This window comes from Haliaeetus albicilla, chromosome 25 (genome assembly GCF_947461875.1).
Source record: "Haliaeetus albicilla chromosome 25, bHalAlb1.1, whole genome shotgun sequence".
NCBI lineage: Eukaryota > Metazoa > Chordata > Aves > Accipitriformes > Accipitridae > Haliaeetus > Haliaeetus albicilla.
The window spans coordinates 19,116,088-19,134,885 of record NC_091507.1 but is presented as its reverse complement, the minus strand read 5'-3'; the positions used below and the strand labels follow the sequence as shown (position 1 = coordinate 19,134,885).

General features: G+C 38.5%; 1 protein-coding gene across 1 annotated transcript in view; it reads left to right on the top strand.

Annotated features, from left to right (window-relative positions):
- The first annotated feature begins 106 nt into the window (after positions 1–106).
- Positions 107–18,798, top strand: part of TGFBRAP1 (transforming growth factor beta receptor associated protein 1) — a 33,845-nt gene continuing 15,153 nt past the window's right edge. The window contains exons 1-5 of the mRNA XM_069770143.1: positions 107–235; positions 3,093–3,794; positions 10,209–10,403; positions 11,375–11,529; positions 17,313–17,395. Coding sequence (XP_069626244.1) covers positions 3,110–3,794; positions 10,209–10,403; positions 11,375–11,529; positions 17,313–17,395 — 1,118 coding nt within the window. The 5' untranslated portion in view covers positions 107–235; positions 3,093–3,109. The remainder of the gene's footprint in view (positions 236–3,092; positions 3,795–10,208; positions 10,404–11,374; positions 11,530–17,312; positions 17,396–18,798) is intronic.

Sequence of the window (18,798 nt, the reverse complement as noted above, 5' to 3'; positions counted from 1 at the left end):
GGCTCTTTTACCCGGTGTTCCCGCTGGTAAGTGGGTGGGACGGAGCCGCTATTGGGCCGGCTGCCCCTCCCACGTGACCAGAAGGGCCCGCGCCACACCGGAAGCGGCGCGGCCGTCCTTCCGTCTTGGTAGAGCGCGGCCTGAGGCGGCGCCGGGCCCCGGCCCCCGGCCCCGTCACCGCTCCAAGGCCGCCTCGATAAGCGGCGGGCCCGGACTCCCGGTGTGGCGGTGGCAGGTGCTGGGGGAACGGCCTGAGCGGGTGGAGAGGTTCCGTCGCCTTTGCGCTGAGGCGGGGAGCGGTCGCTGCCGGGCCTGGTTTACGCCGCCCGCTGCGGGGTGTGTGTGAGGGGGGGACGGGGGTGAGGGGAACGGCGGCGGGGTGAGGTCCATCCCCGTCCTGCCGGGGGCTGGAGCGGGCCGGCGCCACCCGTCTGTGGAATGGCATCCAGGAGTTAATTAGAGCGTGGACGCGGTTAATTGGACGGGGTGGAGGAGCGCGTCTGCGTGAGCGAGCGGTGCGGAGGGGAGGGAGGGAGGGTGCTGGTTTGCAGGGCAGCAGCGGCAGCAAACAAAACGTGAACGCAAAGCGAGGTGTTACCTAACAAAAGTGGGGGAGAGCTGCCTTCCCCTTTTTGCTGGAAACGACTGCCTGCGGGGTTATCGGTGCACTTAAGAAAATGAAACGTAGCAGGCTGATTGTTTGCTTGCCTACTGATTATTTTTTGACAGCAGACATTCCCATTATCTTGCTTTCCGGAGTTCTGAACATCTGAAAAGTAGCACACTACTGACTTCCTTTGGTAACTCTGGGGTGGCCTCTTGCACTTTAAAGGAACAGCATGTTCCGCAAAACATGTTTCTTCGCGGTGTGTGCAGGCCCCGAAGCTCTTACTAATGAGAACAAAATAACTGTTAAAACAAATCACATGCAGATTATGTGTGTTGATGATGGTTGTTCTTAAAAGCTTTTCTCGCAGTTTTTTTCTAGCATGAATGTTTTTATTTCTTTGCTACCAGACTTATGTCGTACTGTGTGATTTTTTGTTCTTTCTGCTTGGGGATGGTGTATCTATTTTGATTTTCTTTTATACTTTTACTCATCATCTGCTTTCATTTAGTAAGTTTTTTGGAGGTTTTTAATACATCTTGGTTAGAGCAAAATTCTGTAGTTCTCCCAATGCCACGCATTAACATTTTTACCCTGGGCTACAGGAATGTTAAGTTGTTCACAGCTTCAGGAGCGAAAGCTGCCTAACCTCTCCAGACAATAGTTTATCAGTTCAGGATACACCCAGGCCCTTAAAAACGGTTGGGTTTTTTTTCGCAGTCAACCTTTGGGCAGCCCTCTTTATCTTAATACACGGTGTTTACTTTGATAATGTTGGAGGATAACATGGCTGTCTTGCCAGAGACTTGCATTATCACTTCACCTTAGGCTATTTCTCTAGTACTTCCTGGGTTTGGCTGGTTGGGTTTTTTTGTTGTTGAAGGTCAGAACACTAATTTACACCCCAGGTGAGGATGCAATTTGATAATATAATGGAAGCCCAAACTAAAATCTTTTTAACTTCTGAAAAAAACCAGGAAGTTCTTGGATAAAAGTTCACTACTGTCTCTTGGTAACATGGTTTGCTTCTGGCTATATTCTTGGTTCTGTCTAAGTTTACTTAAAGGTTATTTCTGAGTTGTCTACCTTACTTTTTTTCTACTCAGTTTTGGAAATTTTTGCCATGGTTTTCAATGTTCTCTTACAAAAGCAAAGGGGGGTTTTAGATGTAATAATTTGAAACTATATTCATTTTGACTATGTTTAGTTTTGTTCACAAGAGCATTTTGTTGATGTTGGTTTCTCTGTTGGTCCACAGAAATTTCATTTGATGCTTTATATCTCCATTGTACGTGTGGACTAGCAGTAATTGTTATTTCTTAAATCCGTTCAAGATGTTTAGTGTTATGTCTTCCCCTGTGTTGGCTAAGCGGTCCTTACAGACCAGTCATGACAAATTAAAAGGTGATTAAACAAGGTCAGCAATTTCTCATTTGCTGTTCTTTGGAGTGTTGAGCACAGCTGTCTGCTGGTTTCTTATAAAAACAATGCAAGTCTGGAGTACAGTAAAATTACACAGATTGTTTTTAAAAATACTATTAATTGCTTTATAGATTGCATCTGTCCCTTGACAGTGCTTGATTGCAAAAGGGTAGGTATGGTTTGTAGAATGAATATTAGAAGTGCTGCTTACCACTTACAGACATCCTTCTGGAATAGTTGTGATAGTAGAGAACAGAAACTCTTAATTTCTGTGGCACTGCATCTTGAGCTTAATGAATGCTTTATGGACCATGCTTCCAAATTTGCTGTGTGAATGTGCTTTGTAACTGCTGGTGCATATAGTCTGATACAGAGAATGTGTAAGTAGCACTGAATAAAACAGACACCCTGCAGATACTAAAAAAGAACCAACAAACCAACCAGCAACTTTTCTTATGAGTTGGATGATACCTTGCATAAATTATTATTATTTAAACAGCTTGGAAGTTACATATTTCTGATTGCTGAAGAGTAAGGAATGTACAGTATGTGTTAAAATGGAATATGCCTATATTTCACTAGGAGACTGTACTAATAGGCCCAAATTTAGTGTAAAGCAACGTGAGATGTTAACTTGTAGCGCTAAATGCCTTGTGCCTTCCCTAGAAATCTGAGAGCCGAAGCTTGTATCTTTCCATGTACAGGTTATAGAAACCTTTATGTGAGAGGTTTATAAATCACTAAATACTGGCAAGAACAACTTGTAGTGCCAGAGTATCTGAGAGCGCCGATAATATGCTGGTTGCTTGTGGAGAAAGCATCACTTCAAAATAGCTGGGTGCTGTTGTGAATCTGCTTCAGAATACACTTGAAGTGGAAGCATACAATTCGATTTATTTCTGTGTTTATTAATGTGCTCATTCTGGCTTGTGTAATCAGGTTGGAAATAGACTATAGAGTATTGAAAAATGCAACAATGGATTTTTTGTACTGGTGAATGTTAGATTTGATATTTGAGTATGCGTCTGGAAGTAAGTAGTGGGGTTTTTTTCTCTTTAATCAGATCACCCAGAAGACACAATGAGCGTCAAAGCTTTCAAGCTCGTTTCTGCTGTTGAGCGGGAGATGTTAATGGGAGACAAGAATTACATCAACATTGAATGCATTGAGTGTTGTGGAAAGAACCTCTATATTGGAACCAATGACTGCTTTATCTATCACTTTCTGTTGGATGAAAAGGTATCAGCAGCTGGAAAAATAACTTTTGCTGCCACCAAGCAACTGCATAAATACCTGGGCTTGAAGAAGCCTGTGAGTGAGTTGAAAGCGGCCTCTGCCCTCACCAGGCTTCTTGTGCTTTGCGACAACACAATAACACTAGTTAACATGATGAACTTGGAACCTGTCCCCACTGGCGCTAGAATCAAAGGAGCTGTGACATTCTCATTAAATGAAAACCCTGTGAGTGGGGATCCTTTTTGTGTCGAAGTCTGCATTATCTCAGTCAAGCGGCGGACCATTCAAATGTTCATGGTGTTTGAAGACAGAGTCCAGATAGTGAAGGAAGTGTTTACTCCAGAGCAACCCTGTGCCGTGGCTGTAGATGGTTATTACTTATGTCTTGCACTTACTACACAGTATATCATTTTGAATTATAATACTGGCGTCTCCCAGGATCTATTTCCTTATTGCAGTGATGAGAAACGGCCAATTGTGAAAAGGATAGGCAGACAAGAGTTTCTGTTGGCTGGCCCCGGAGGCCTAGGTGAGACTAAGGATTGTAATTTTTTTAACTTCTCTCTTTAATTTCTCTCCATTTGGGAAGCAAAGCTTAACTAATATAAGTGTTGTGCACAATAATGATAATTTTCTTCACAGGGCTATACTGGAATGTTGAGAGAAAAAGGTAGATGATAAATTTTTGGTACTAAGCATTATTATAACTCCCCTACTTTTTTTAATGCACAAAAATCTGATTATTTGTAATTTAATCATGTCTGTAGAAAGTTTCATTTCTGTATAGAGAGCTAACAGCAGTAGTGTCTTGCAGCCCAGAGTAAAAAGGTTGGTTGGTACCAAGTGAAACTTCAGAGACTGACAGCCTCTCTGTAGTGACTAGCTGGACTGGGTTTGAGGAGCGTGATGTTGCTATAGAACTGTTAAATTAGTGTAGATGAGTTATTTTTTCCTCAGTTGCTATTGAGAGGCGTTCATACAAAGTCCATTTTATAGACTGTAACAGGTTCACAAATAGGTATGTTGTACTACAGTGCTAATAATAAATGTTAGTGGCAGTAAGCTGTATCCTAATTCCTGTAGAATTAAACTCTGTCCTAACTGTAGATGTTGTCAGATACTACCTATTTTTTATGCTCCCGTTTGCTTAATTTTTTTAATAGTATTTTTCAGCTCCGTATTACAGAAAATGATAGTTTACATATTGCAAAACCAAAGTTAAATTATGTGAAATAATGCTGCTGTCTAATAGACAGATGATTGTAAGGACTACTGCTGCTGTAATCTGTCTAAATCAACAATATGCTGTGAGGTCAGTAATCTTGAGCTTTTTTTGGAAAAGCTGCAATATCCCAGAGCTGACAGACCACAGGCAGAATGCTTTCGTGCTGTTTGCCATATGACTCTCCATTTAGGAGATGCAGCTTGTGTATCTTCCCTGACACATTAAAAATAGCATGACACAAAGATCACAGCTATTTAGGCCCTTAATTCAGGGACCTGCATCGGTTTGGGCATTTTAATATCAATTCCAAAGTAGAGTAAGGGTGCAATCAGTTGTTTATATTGAAGTTTTGTCTTGTGACCAGAATGCGAGATGTTCATCAACTCACCAGTTTTTCTTGAAAGAAGTACAGACTCATTAGAATATCAGTTTATGCAAATTAAAGATGTTCCAAGATGAACTTGTTTTTTTCAGACATAGGGCTTTTCTAAGTCACCTCGGTTGCCTGCTTCTTATTAAAACTGTTAGTTGCTTTAAATGTGGACATGTATTTGTGGACATTAACCATTTTAGTAGTGCTGTGAAAGTTAAAATTTGTGAATTGACTCTCTGAAAGTATTCCCTTTTGACATGTTTCTAAGGAGATCCCATTCTTACTCTAATCTTTATTTATCTTTTTAGGAATGTCAAACCAGATTCTGTTCAAGTGGTTCATTTCTTTTATGATTTAAGAAGAATAGATACACTTTCAAAAGCATAATTGTATTTAGTCAGAAAGCAGAATTTTATTTAGTCTGTCTTTTGCTTTTATCTGGTGTCCTGGAAGAGAGCTATACAATAAGACCTTTACTCATGAAATCCAACATCCTTGTATAAGTAGATTGTCCTGGGGTTAGTATATCAGGTATGTGGTATCTTAAGCAAATGCACTTCTGCAGCTCTAAACTATAAACTTCCTTTATATGCTATAAACTTCCATTTTCCTCATAATACAGGCAAAGTCTATCTTCTACTAGCTCAGAAACCTTTCAAAGACTGCTTGCTATGGATTGCATAGTCTTTCCTTGCCTAATTCAGCTTGGGGGGGGGGGGGGGGGTACTACCTGTCCTCTATACCCTCCCCACTGTTGTTTTGACTAGTATAATCCATCTTGCTGTTCCTCCTTGGTGAAATTCGTAGTGTCTTTAACACTTGTCTCTTCAAAGTTGTGAAGATGCTTGAGCACCTTTATAATATATAAGCATTGTGTATCTTGGCATTTGAGGTAGGCCTCTGCTATAATGTGAATGGACTTGAAAAGGCTTGATGTAAATCTTCAGTTCTAATTTTAGTTTGCTTTTGTATGTCTTGCTGGTAAAGACATGTTCGTTTGGCACTTGCTAGAGCATCTGTGCTAAATTCAGCCTCTCTTACTGAGGTGGATGTATTCTGCATTAATGTATTTGGCTTTATAGTGTTTGAAGTGACACTGATTTAGATTAATTTGCTTTTGAGTTAAGACTGGAATTTAGAATGACAGAAAGCAACTGCTTAAAATGGTAATCGTAAAGTAAAACATCTTTGAGTTTCTTGGGTATATAACCTGTTTCCTTACCTGGACTCTTTGCATTTAAAACTGGTTATAGTTGATGCATAGATTAGCCATTTGGTACTTTGTTGGCTCTACTTGCAGTTAGTGTATAGCTCATTCTTTCAAAGGGAGGAGGAACTTCATTTTTGATGCATCTTCATTCTGTGCAGTAATTAGTTCAATTGGAATTGAAAATCAGTTCTTTCTGATTGTGTGTGAAACTATGCTTACCAACATTCAGTTTTTCATGTCATGAAGCTCTTGTTGCATGTTTCTAATCAGATTTCCTGCCGTACAGAGGCTTTAAGTTTTCAAAATTTCAGCATGCAGTTCTTGCATATTGGCACAGGACACGCTTCTGAGCAACTGCCCCAAAACATCAGAGGCCTCGACTCAGACCAAGCTCCCAAGGGAGGGTGCAGCTCTTCAGGTCTTGAGCTGAAGGGAGTGCCTGGTGCCTCTTCCTGAGATTGGGGCAAGGGGAAGTTTTGTCCTCACCTGCAGGAGATGAGTGCTTGGTTGAGGATTTTTGCCAAGTAAAGCAGATGCAGGAGGAGGTCAGCACAGTGCATGGCATCAGAGATGACAAAAAGGAAATTGAATCTTCTCCAGGATCCAGGCGTGAGCTGGTACCCCCAACCTGCGGAGGGAAGGGCAGGCTGTCTCTGCTTGTTCTGTGATGGCAAAGGCTGGAAACTTGTGACTTCTCGTGAAAGGAAGAATTCTCCTTCTCTGCCTGCAGATCTGCATCTATAGGGTATGTTCAGTGCTCTGGTAGCAGATGAGAAGCAGGAAGCTCTGTCCAGCAGATGATCTGAGCCTGTACAATGCAGTAGCACAACCAGTGAGTAATAGTAGTGGGAGACTTCCTCATATTGGAGATGGAGGTTTTCTCATCAGTCCTGCTGGTGAGGGAGAACAGCTTGAGGAGGAGTGGGTGGATCATGCAGGTTACCAACTGATTGCACAGCTCGTGGTGATGGGGGATTTGGCTTTTATGACTATGGATCTCTATTTAAGGATTTAAGGGGCACACTTGAACCACTTCAGGACAGCAGACTTTGGTTTGCTCAGGGACCTGCTTAGAAGAATCTCATGGGATATGGTCCTGGAGAGAAGCACTGCCTCACTAAGTGAGTGGAGAGGCTGAGAAAGCTGGGACTGTTCAGTCTGAAGAAGAAAATGCTTTCAGAGATCTTGCCAACGTGGGGGGGAAGGGGGAGATGTGCACGGGTAAAGAAGACACAGCCGGAGTCTGCTCAGTGGTATTGTACCCAGTGAAAGGATGAGAGGATTTCAGTCGGTACAAACTGAAATACAGGAAATTTTACATAAATATAAGAAAACAAATTCCTTATTGTGATGGTACTCAAACCAGGAAACAGGTCTTGGAGAGGATGCGGAGTCTCTGTTCTTAGAGACACTCAAAACCTGACTGGGCAAAGTCTTGAGCAACCTGTTCTAGCTGACCCTGATTTGAGCAGGGAAGTTGGACTAGACAGTCTCCAGAGGTCCCTTCCTGATTCAACTATTCCATTACTTTAATGAGTAAAAAACCCCAAATTTTAAATACCTAATTTTAGTTTATTCCTTTTGCTTTTCCAGAATAAACTCTTCAGTGGTGCATGGTTTGAACAGTTGTATAGTGATTGAGTAGACTACAAATGGAAGTGGAGAACTGAGCCTTATAACTTATAAAAAGCGTACAGGTACTAAGCAGAATGATTCACAGAAGGTTATGCAGTGCCTTTTCTCATAGCTGATGAAACTACATGAAGCAGGATAGTCAGCAGTAACCAGCATGTTCCTTTCTTGTTTTCACCCACTGATAGTGTTCCTCGTAAGTTTTCATGTTCCTTTTTAAACAAGTAATAATAATAAAGAAGTTTTATTTCAGCTTTTAGAGATACTTTCACTAAGAAGCTTTTTGTTTTAAAATAAATAAACAAAATCTACAGTCTATTGCACGAAGTCCTGAGTAACCTGATCTAAGTTGGTCCCGCTGAATGTCATTCAGAAAACCCTTCTGACTTCAATTATTCTATGATTCTATAAATTTCTAGATCTCTTGGTGCTGAAGACAGTGTAGCTGTGTTTTGGGTAACTCTTGTAACCTTTGGATAGCATATGCATTTTTAATACGGAATTGATTACTGGCTTCATCTAAGTTTCATCAAACACATTCCTGTACTATAAAAAGGCCATGGTTTCTGACTGTAGTTGTCATGTTTATTGTTATCCTTAGGTGAGACCTGGATGAAGACAGAAAATGCATCATTCTATGACAGAAGCCCTAGCTATTGAGGGCAGAGGGATGTAGATAGATGTTGACTTGGAAAAGTACTGTGCATTGCTCTGCATACCCTTTTACTTCCATGAAGGATTTTTAAAAATTACCTAAAAAAGAGCTCTGTCATTTAAAAAAAAAGTTTTTAAAATCAGGTTTTTATAACATTCTTTTGAGAATGTCAGGAGAAGTGGAAGGTTCTAAGAATTAATATTTCAAATATAATTAGCCCTGAGTTTACTACTGGTTAGTATGTATTTAACTCAAGTTTTCTGCCACGTTTTGAAATGGTATTATAGCACAGAGTAACAACTGGAAGGCATTAAAAATGGGTAATGCAGTCTGCCTGGCATAAAATTCCAGTTCTGATCCGTAAGAATATTAATATCTGTAGAGTAAATAGGGAATTATATATTATGGCAAAAAAAAGTATTTTCTGTAAGGTGCTGTGATCAAAAAGCTGATCATTGTAGTGAAAAAGCAAATAGCATCACTTGCTAATAGTCAGATGTGAAATTTTAATTTTGTGTTGCACCCTTAGTCAAGGGAAAGGGCTGATCATTTCAAAGCTGCTGTAAAGGATCCAGAAGCTTAGTCTCTACACCGTAGTTCCATAAAAATCTGCAACCTTCTGGTTTCGTTTTGTTGTTTTGTTTTGTTTTGTTTTTTAATTCCAAGATGGTCCTCCTACCCAGCTACCCTTGCCTCATTATCCTCTGTTTGGAAGAGATTTTGTAAATTGAATAACATAATCTTTTAATCTTTGCTGTCCTTTACAGCTCAGACTTATTCTACCAGCTGTCAAGTGGCTCATTCCTGCCAAAGAACAATTTTCATGGGCATGTCTTTTTAACGGCATGAGAATACTGGTTTTAAGGGGTATGAATTCATGTTTAGAACAGAAGTTTACATTGTGCTTCGGTATGGCTCAGCTGGCAAAGGATTACTGAACTAGGTCTGAAAACTTTGACTGGAGTTTTTCTTCAATTAATGTCTCAGGAAGAATTGGGGAATATCAGGTAGCATAGACAGAACTGGTGGTGTGTCGTCCAAAAGCAAGTCAAATTCCTATTAAGCTCGGAGAAGGAAGAAGGACAGAATAGACAGGAGGAAAGATAGTGGCAAAGAAAACACAAATTAACTGCAGATTTAATATGGTTATTTCAAAGACAGCACAGGAGGTATCACTGGGATATTAAAAAAGTCTTTGTGCTTGGCTTTTGGGAAAATAAGCTTTATACGCAGCCTCTGCATTTTTTCAGATGATTGAAAACACAGATGCCTCAGAGGAAGTGACTCATCCCAAGGAGCTGGACCCTTGTTGTGTGAAAATTTTCCTGTAGCGAAAGTGAAAAAGTATAAGTAAATGATTGTCTGTCGACTAAAATGCTCTTTAGACATTTGACACTACAAGGAACAAATATGCCTCTGTTGCCAGATAGGTCAGGCAATGCAGGTCTGTGCCTCCTGCTAAGGCAGTATTGTTTGAATGCTGGGTCTCACTAAAAATTAGTGTTGGGAAATGAATTCAGACTATGTGGCATAATTCTTGTAAAAAAAATCTGAAACTTACTAAACTTGAATAATTCTTGCTAGTTTCCTTCAGTATTCTTCCCTTCAGTTTTTGGTATTGTCTGTTTCTGTGGTGAAGGAGAAGGAAAAAAAAAAAATTTGAACTGAACTAACCAACAGGTCTATAATGTCCAGGGAGATGTGATGCACTGTCGTCATGCTGCCTGATACTGCATCTCTTGTTCTGAGACTTTTTATTTCTGTGCCTTGGTACCCATGCCTCATATTGGGAAAACAACAGTCTTCAGCTAGCACGAGCCTCAAGGCTTTGTTTTTTCCTTTTTGTAGGCATGTTTGCAACTGTAGATGGCATTTCACAGCGTGCCCCTGTGCACTGGTCAGAAAACGTGATTGGAGCAGCTTTGTGCTTTCCTTACGTCGTTGCTCTCGATGATGAGTTCATTACAGTGCACAGCATGCTGGACCAGCAGCAAAAGCAAACCTTGCCTTTTAAAGAAGGTCACATTCTACAGGACTTTGAAGGTATTAAAAAGAACACTTTTTTGCATCAGTAATTCTGGAACAACTGCCACTGTGGGCACAGTCACTTCAGTATGTTTTTTAAACTCAAAATCTAGCAAGCACATTAACTGTTGAAACTATTATTGCAAATGCCTTCCCAATTATATTATGATAGGTAAACTTAAGTCATCTAACATTCCATGCTTCTAACAAAATGTATGCTCAATAAATGTGCTCTAATTGTCAAGTTAATTGTTGGGTATGAGTCTGTGGGGTTAGAGCTTTTTCTTGTAACTTGATTATTGCTTGCAAAGGAGCAATGTTAATTTAATGCTACTAGTCTATAATTGCAAGCTACAGGTATTTGTCCATTGGCTATCTTGACAAAGTTCTAACATCTTAAAAATTGTTCTTTTGTATTCCTTTCTAAAAGGTTTTAAATGGGGTATTTCATAAAGAATTGTTAAACAAAAAATACAAGAATTTTTTTTTTTTCCATCTGCTCTTCAATTAAGAGCTCTTAATTGTGGAATACATTGCGTTGCTGTTTTCTTCCAGGAGAGCTACAAACTCGAGCACTATGAACTGTGTATTACTTACTACCTTTGATGTACAACTTACAATTTTCTAATGTAAGCCTGTGGAAATATCTAGCAGTTAAAAGTCCCTATTCTCTGGAATCTGGGCAATAGTTTCAGTGATGGCCTTTACAGCTTAGCTCATCATGAGAGATTATAGCAAGTTTAATTTACTCAGAGTGGAACAAAATCTGCTGTAAATAAACAAATTTACCATTATCTCTGTATTTCCAAGGTGCAGTTTACAGGTAAAGTATACTATCTACTAAATACGGTAACAACAAAGATGAGTTTTGGAACTCTTAACACTGTTTCAGTTCTCGTATCTTAAATAGCAAATCTTAAAGCTTATTTCTGAAATGTGTTTTTTTCTGTAGAGAATCTAAACTGAATATGTCTGTCTGCTCTGTCCAGGGAAGGTGATTGTTGCTACTAATAAGGGTGTGTATATCTTGGTGCCGCTACCTTTGGAAAAACAGATTCAGGATCTTCTAGCTAGCCACAGAGTGGAAGAAGCCCTTGTTCTAGCAAAAGGAGCTCGAAGGAATATTCCAAAAGAGAAATTTCAGGTCTGTCCTTCCTTTAATTTTCGTGAAAACATAAATTTCACAGTGGGGGCATATATGCCAATGGTCACATAACTAGAAAGGCTGGGGGAGGAATTTGCATTGAAAGGAAGTCTAATACCTTTTATGGTTTCACCCTGAAGAAATAGCCATGCTGCTGAATTGGCTCGTGCATGATTGGCTGTGACATTGGCAGGGTTGAATGCTGCTGTTCTGCTGAGGTTTTGGTGTTGGTTTCTTTTCAAGTGTGTAACTTGAAAAAATTGAAACAAAGCCGAAAAACTAGTGATAGAAAGTCCACTGCGATGCTTCCTTAGAACTAAGTCGTTATTATTTGCTATTGCTGTTTAAAAAGTATACTTTATTTCAGATCAGAATTTTTAGATTTTAGTTTTTTTATCAGAGATTCTCACCATATCCTAAACTCCACAGCAGTACAGCTTCAGAGTTAAGTGATGGGAAATCTTAAAGCAAATACATCCTACTTCCAAACTCATACAAGTAGTGCTTGTACTGGTGTGTAACTGAATATTTTGGCTTTTTGTGTGGCAAAGTATCCTAGTAACTCTTTGATTAGAGTGTTGATTAAAGATTTGTCTTAATTTTCTTGTACCTCTGGTTTATATTACAATACATATTCTACTGTATTTGTTCCTATTTGTCATTTAGAGACTGAAACTTGGAAAAAGTAGCATGAAATCTCTACTCGCCAAGTAGGTGAATGAATATTTGACTTGGTTTCTTTCCTTTTGTAAGAGCAAAATTTGATCTGTAACCTGCAGAAAATCTGGTTTCGTTTTTTTTAATACACTTCAGAGCATTTTGTTGTCGTTAAAATATTATCTGTTGCATTACTTTTGGTTTGTTTAGGAAGATGTAAAGTTTGCAACATGACTAGGTAAATTACAGAATTGCAGTGGTTCAAAATGATTCACACTCTCAGGATTTTTTTTTAAATTTCAATAAGTTTCTAATTCCTTGTCATTTAAATAAAAGGCCCTTGAAAAACAGTTATTAAATTAAATGAAATTTGTATCAGCTTTCATTTTGATCCTTAACTCCTCCATTGAATGAACAGCTGGGAGGCTGCTGGAAGTAAAAAGCTTGGTGAGAAAAGTGTTTCCATCCTTTTGCTAAGGTACAACTATCTGGAAGTACTTGAAGCTGAAAAGTATTTAGGCAAATACAGAGTTCAGTTTCCAGCATGTTTGGCTTTGCATCTTCACTTCCAACTTTTCTTTCACAATCTGTTTAAAGAAGCAAACTAAAATCCTGCTGTGAGAACAGGATACATGATCTAATCAATGTCTTTGAAGTATGATGATCTCTAATTCTCCAATTACTTCTTTCCAGTTTAGGCTGATTTAGTGTGGGAGATGTCTTTTTGTGTTTTACCACAGGATGAACTGCAATTCATTATCTAAAATACATCATGTAGAATCTCATTCCTCCTAAGTTTTCTTGCATTTAGGATTTTTCTGTATTTAGGATAAGTTACTTTCTGTTCACATGTATCTTACGTGCACAATGACTGTGTACCTGAAATTACTGTTTCCACGAATATTGTAAGTTCTTTCTAACTTAACCTACTTCTAAGGGTGTTCAGTTACTTTGAGTCAATGCTACAGTTGAAAAACAGAAAACCTATTATTTGCAAGCGAAATGGCCTGGTTTAGTTCTGGGCTGTATTTGGAAATAGATAATAATCAGCTTAAATTGATGGAGTCTCCCATTGACTCGTATTAAAATGACTCAACTTGGCTCAGCTGTTGAGACGTTAGTCCAGTTTTTCAGAGCTTATCTGTAGTTGGAAATGTAACATGTTGAGCTTGCCTCTAATATTTAATGCTGTCATTACAGGTTTGTTAGAAGCACATCAGACTTTCTTTTTCTGTAGTCTCGCATAATATAAATCTGATGGAGTTCAGCCAAATTACATGCCTTACATATGTCTTTTGCATACTTTAACTGATCACATAGTCACTCCTTTCTAACTCCTATGTAAGAGAGATCTTTAGGTAATAGATTTTAGATAGATAGATAATAGGTATCTTCTAATAGATATTTTTGGACATCTATTTTGCAAGCTTTACTGATTCCTGAGTAGCTGACACTTTCAAGACCTTGTTTTGCCATTTTATACAAGCAGTGGGAAGGAATGCATAGGTTTGGCATGAAGGCACTTGGTCCAGCCACTATAATTTATCCATACAGAAGAGTGATAGTAATTGTCTGGTACATGTAGTATAAGTGCGCCCTTCTCCACAGACTGCTTTAATTTCTGGAGTTTGCAGTGGCTGTTGCCATCTTACATGTGACTTGAACTCAGTCATGGCATTGTAGGACAGTTCTTGACACCATGGGTTTTTTCCCTACAGTTCAATACTGCATTGTCATTGCATGCATACACAGCTGCTTGCTTGCTCTTTTTATATCAGCAGTATTATACCTTCATAAATATATCTATATATATATGCTGGTAATGCAGAATGATAGTGGGATTGAAACAGTAAAGTACTGTACTTTCAGAATTATTTGTACAGCCAATATTTAGTTATTGGAAAGAAGCAGGTCATGCATTAGTAGCTTTAAGCTGTTATTTAACCCATGGTCCCTCCAGACTGCAAATTTATCTCTGCCATATTAGATGAAAATTCCTTTGTCTTTGAGCATTAAGAATTACTGCTAGGTAAAAAACGCTAAGCAAAAGTGTTGCAAGGAGGTGGCTTTGCTGGATATCATTTTTGGTAGAAGAATACAAAGGCCTTTCTACCATGCTACCATGAAATGACTGAATACTACTTATTAATTTTTCAGGACAGCTGAAGTTTGCAGAAATCATGGTTGATGGTAGTGAAGACCTTGGTTAGATTGACACACATCTTGCATAGGTATCTCTCTTTTTTCTTTTTTTTTCTTTTTTTTCCTCATTTCTTTTTAGTTTCAAAAAACATATTAACTGCACCCAAATCTGGCCAAAAGCCAAAGTGACTTTCTAGAAAAATTATTTTTGGCAATCTAGTTGGTAATTCTGACCATTTTAGAAAGGGTTTTTCTAGCAGTTGGGAGAATTAAGGCTTCGCTATAGCTATTGCAGCTTCAGCAGTCATCTTTCTGTTTTCTAGCGCTTTTTCAGATATGAATTAATACAAATCTTATTTTATGTTTTTGTAGCTAGTTTTCTAACGTGAATTCAGTCAACTATAGAATTTGCCTAAAGCACTTCAAGTCCTATGGTGGTTCTTCAAAAATGATAGGGGAATAAACAGTGTGTTGAATTTTGACTGGGTGTAACTTGGTACCTTTTTAAAAGAAGCCTATTGCAGTATCTGGCAGATGGGTCTGGAAGAACTCAATATGGTTTTTTTCTATCATAAACAAAAGTTAACTGTATGTGGTTGGCACGTAGGTCTAGCCTGTTTTTAAAAACCTGTGAGAAGGAGAGAATATTCTCACTTCCACAAACAGTCTGGTCTGTTGCTTCCCTAATCTTTACCACAGGACGTCTTAATGTCTAGTGTTTATCTTGTTGGCTAAAAATCAACCTGGATATTCCCTATCCCATCACTGCATCTTTAAAAAGTTGGGAAAGCGTCTGTCTGTAGACATTCTACAGCTTTTTTTGTTGCATGGCTTTAAGGGACAAGTGAAGATATGTCAACATTTAAATGAATGTGAATACCACTTAATCAGTTCAAATTCAAAACTGATCCCTTGGGCTTATACTTACACTATCCACAAGCTCTTATCAACTTCTAGTTGAAAAGACTGCTGTACAGAGTAAGGTCTACAACTAAAGCACTGTTCTCAGTGTCTTAGATCAATTCAAACTTAATTCCAATATCCTAATTCACTAAATATGTAAATATTAGTCGTCACTCCATTGCAAAGATTGAAAACAGACTTAAAAACCCCAAACCAACCTACTTCTGACACTAGTTAGCAGAGTGAGAAATGTTTGTGCTTCAGCTTTGCCTGGAAAGTCTGAGACCAGGTTTTGAAGTTTTTCTGGTGCTATAGGATGCATATAGTTGCAGATTGAAATCCTTCACCAGCATCCTTAAGAATGTGACCAGATGGGTATTCGTCAGTTCACAGATTACCATTTAGTGATGTAATAACACAGTCATAATTCCAAAATATTTTGGAAATTTTGTGAATTAATCACCTGAGGAAGTTTTACTTTATTACTGTAATTAAATTCCCTTTTAGCTTTAGTTAACTGTATTTTGAATTAGTACACTTGGATGTAAAGCATAGTAACATTAATTAATATAAAAATGTCATGAAGTATTGTTTATATTGTTAACGTTTGTCTGAAAAGGCGTGCCAGATAGCATTTCCCTCTGCTTCCCCTTCTCTCCCCCATGCTGGGGAGGCAAGAAAAGTCCCACAACCTTACAGATCAATAGGTTTTAATGGCTTGTTAATGATCAAGATTAAGGATTTCCTTAAGATAATCCATTAGTAAAGCATGCACAGACTAAATGGATTTAAGCCAAGCTTTTCTCTTGGTAAATCCACAATCTTTAATCAAGGTGAAAAATCACCAATTAGAATATCAGTCTACCCGACTGGAGGCCTGACACTCTTTAGCAATTCCTGTCTGGAATACATTGCTAATGTATTGCAGTTTCTCTGGGTATTTTCATTGAAAATGGGGAGTTTGTTATTAATAACAGCATTCATGTACACTGTTAAACATTAGAAAACTGTATATTCATGAGAAAGTTGAAGGGAAAAACTGAGGGTGTGTGGATGTAGCTAGGTGTATTTGCAAAATAACCAGTGCTGTCAGAAACAGTGGATGCTTTGCAGAGCATAGTTTAGCTTTCTTGCTTTTAGTAATTCTCTTTTGCCATTGGAAATACACTGGGCACAAGGGTTTCATTTTATCTCATGGTAACTAATTGACCATTCAGATTAAATAAATACGTAGCATTTAAAGAAGTTTTGTGTTCTTTTTGTAGTGAACTTGTAAACTTTTTTCTGTCTAGGCATGACCTTAACAGTAAAACTTCATAACACATAGCTTTTCGTATGGTTTACTTGTGCTTCTCTTTTTAACCATATTTTTATGTACATTGCATAACGTACTGCATATTGGATAAGTGGAACTGCTTTGGAATTACTTTTACTTAAAAAAAAAAAAAAAGGGGGGGGGGGGGCAAACAAAAAAAACCCAAACAAGCAAAAAACCCAAACCAAACAAAACCAAACAAAACCACCCAAACTGGCAGAAAGTCTGAAATATGGTCATCAGCTGGGGATGAGCCTATGAGAATCACCAGCAAGGTTCCTGCAGAAGTGAGATGAGGTGGGGAGAAAGTTGGCTCTGTGTGGTCAAGTGGGACCACCCTTGAGTTTAAATCTTTTCTTGTGCCTGCTGAATCATGGGGAACTTCAGAGATGACCATTGGCTTTTACGTTTGCAAATACCGCAAGCAAACACTTGCGGTGAGTCAGACTGATGTCAGATAAGTCATTATCTGAATAAGAAAACTTGCTATTTGTTGACTTTGCTTTTAGTAAGTGTTCGTGAACAGTGTTCTGTTCACACACTTTTGTGTAAGAAGCTGAGTCTGGACAGCAGATTCAGTATATTCAGGTACATACAATTTAAAATGTAGAGGATCAAGGCTTTATTTTGCATGTAACTTAACAGGTCTGGTTGAAGATCATGTGTTCAGTGTTTCTGGCAGGTAGTTACTGCAGTAGTGACTAGCACTACATAAATAACTCCTTACAAAGATAATAAACCTTTTTTCCCCCCTTCTCTTCCATAGGTAATGTACAAACGAATCCTGCAGCAAGCAGGTTTTATACAGTTTGCACAGCTTCAGTTCTTTGAAGCAAAAGAACTCTTCAGGTAATTGTGTGACAAGAACTTTATTAATTTATCTTCTTTAAATAAGGAGTTAGTGTTCTTGGTTTTAAAAACTTAGTTGCTTGAATGTGTTTTGATGCAGATGTGAGTTCACTGTGATAAAATGGTTTTGTTGGGCATAAAAACAGAGTAACATTGAAACAACTTCATAACTGAAGAGTTAATGCAACTGATTTTTCGGCATGCTAACATACAGTAGCATTAAGGCTTTAATCCTGTAATCTGAGTGTTGTACATGCGGAGATTTTTTTTACTTTATGCCCATGAAGGTCAAGGCTTTATTATTGAGCCTGTGTTGTGATTTGAACCATCACGTCATGCTACTGACAGAACTTGCTACTTCTTAGTTATTCTGCCTCTTAAAAAAAAGTCCTCATCTACTTGTGAGTTCCATCATAATGTAGATCTCAGAATTTCAAAACCAAATATCAAGTCTGAAAAGAGGGATTAAAAGGCAATTTCAACTGCAGAAATCTGCAAAGTAGACATGAACACTTTAACTCTACTCTTGTTAGAGGCTGGCCTTTCTAGTGTAGAGGCAGTAGGAGCTCTGTGTATAAATCAGAAAAACTTGCTATTCAAACCTCTTCTCACAGGAAAGCTTCCCATGTTCAGATTTTTCTCTGTTGTGGTCCTCTATTGTTCGTTTTGGCTGTTCCCATGCTTTGCAGTCACTAGGTTCTGGAACAGGATACTTGCTGCTTTTAAATTTGCTGTTGCTGCTGTCTCCCAGAATTTCATTCTTCTTGTATAGATTTTTGTAGCCAAAGGACAGTATTTACTTTTTAAAAAGTTCTAAATAGGTGTTGCCATTGTTCATACTTCCTGGATGGTTTTGGAACTGTCTTTGGCAAGAAGTGAACAGCTCAGGGCATGCCCCATGCTTTAGTTACTTCACAACAGTAGGGAAGGGATGAGCCTGCTTGTGAGGATCTTTCACATTTTATTGCCTGCAGAAATCTGCTGTGTCATCTACTTCTATGGTTATAACTTGTTTCTTTTTGGAATTTGTTCCAATCAAGGTTGTGAAGGGAAAAGCTTTTTGAGGTTGCTGGTCACCGGATAGATAAGAACTATTTTTTAAAAGTTTTATTTGCAATAAAATAGTAACTAACCAGGGTTTCTTTTAGAGAACTGTCAGTTCATTATTTTGTTTTACCAACAGTATCTCCTGCATTTCAGGAATGCTCATCTGTAAAGATGAATTCTGAATAATGACTTTGACAGTGAAATAAAATATAAATTCTCATTTCTTGCTGTTCTTCTAAAGCAAGGCCTGGGAGGAGGAGTCACTCTAGCTGTGAAAATTGGGGAGTTGTTTGCCAGTTGTTTTTTCGTGTGAAAAAACATCTTGTTTTATTCTTCTGTCACAACATGCATTCTTC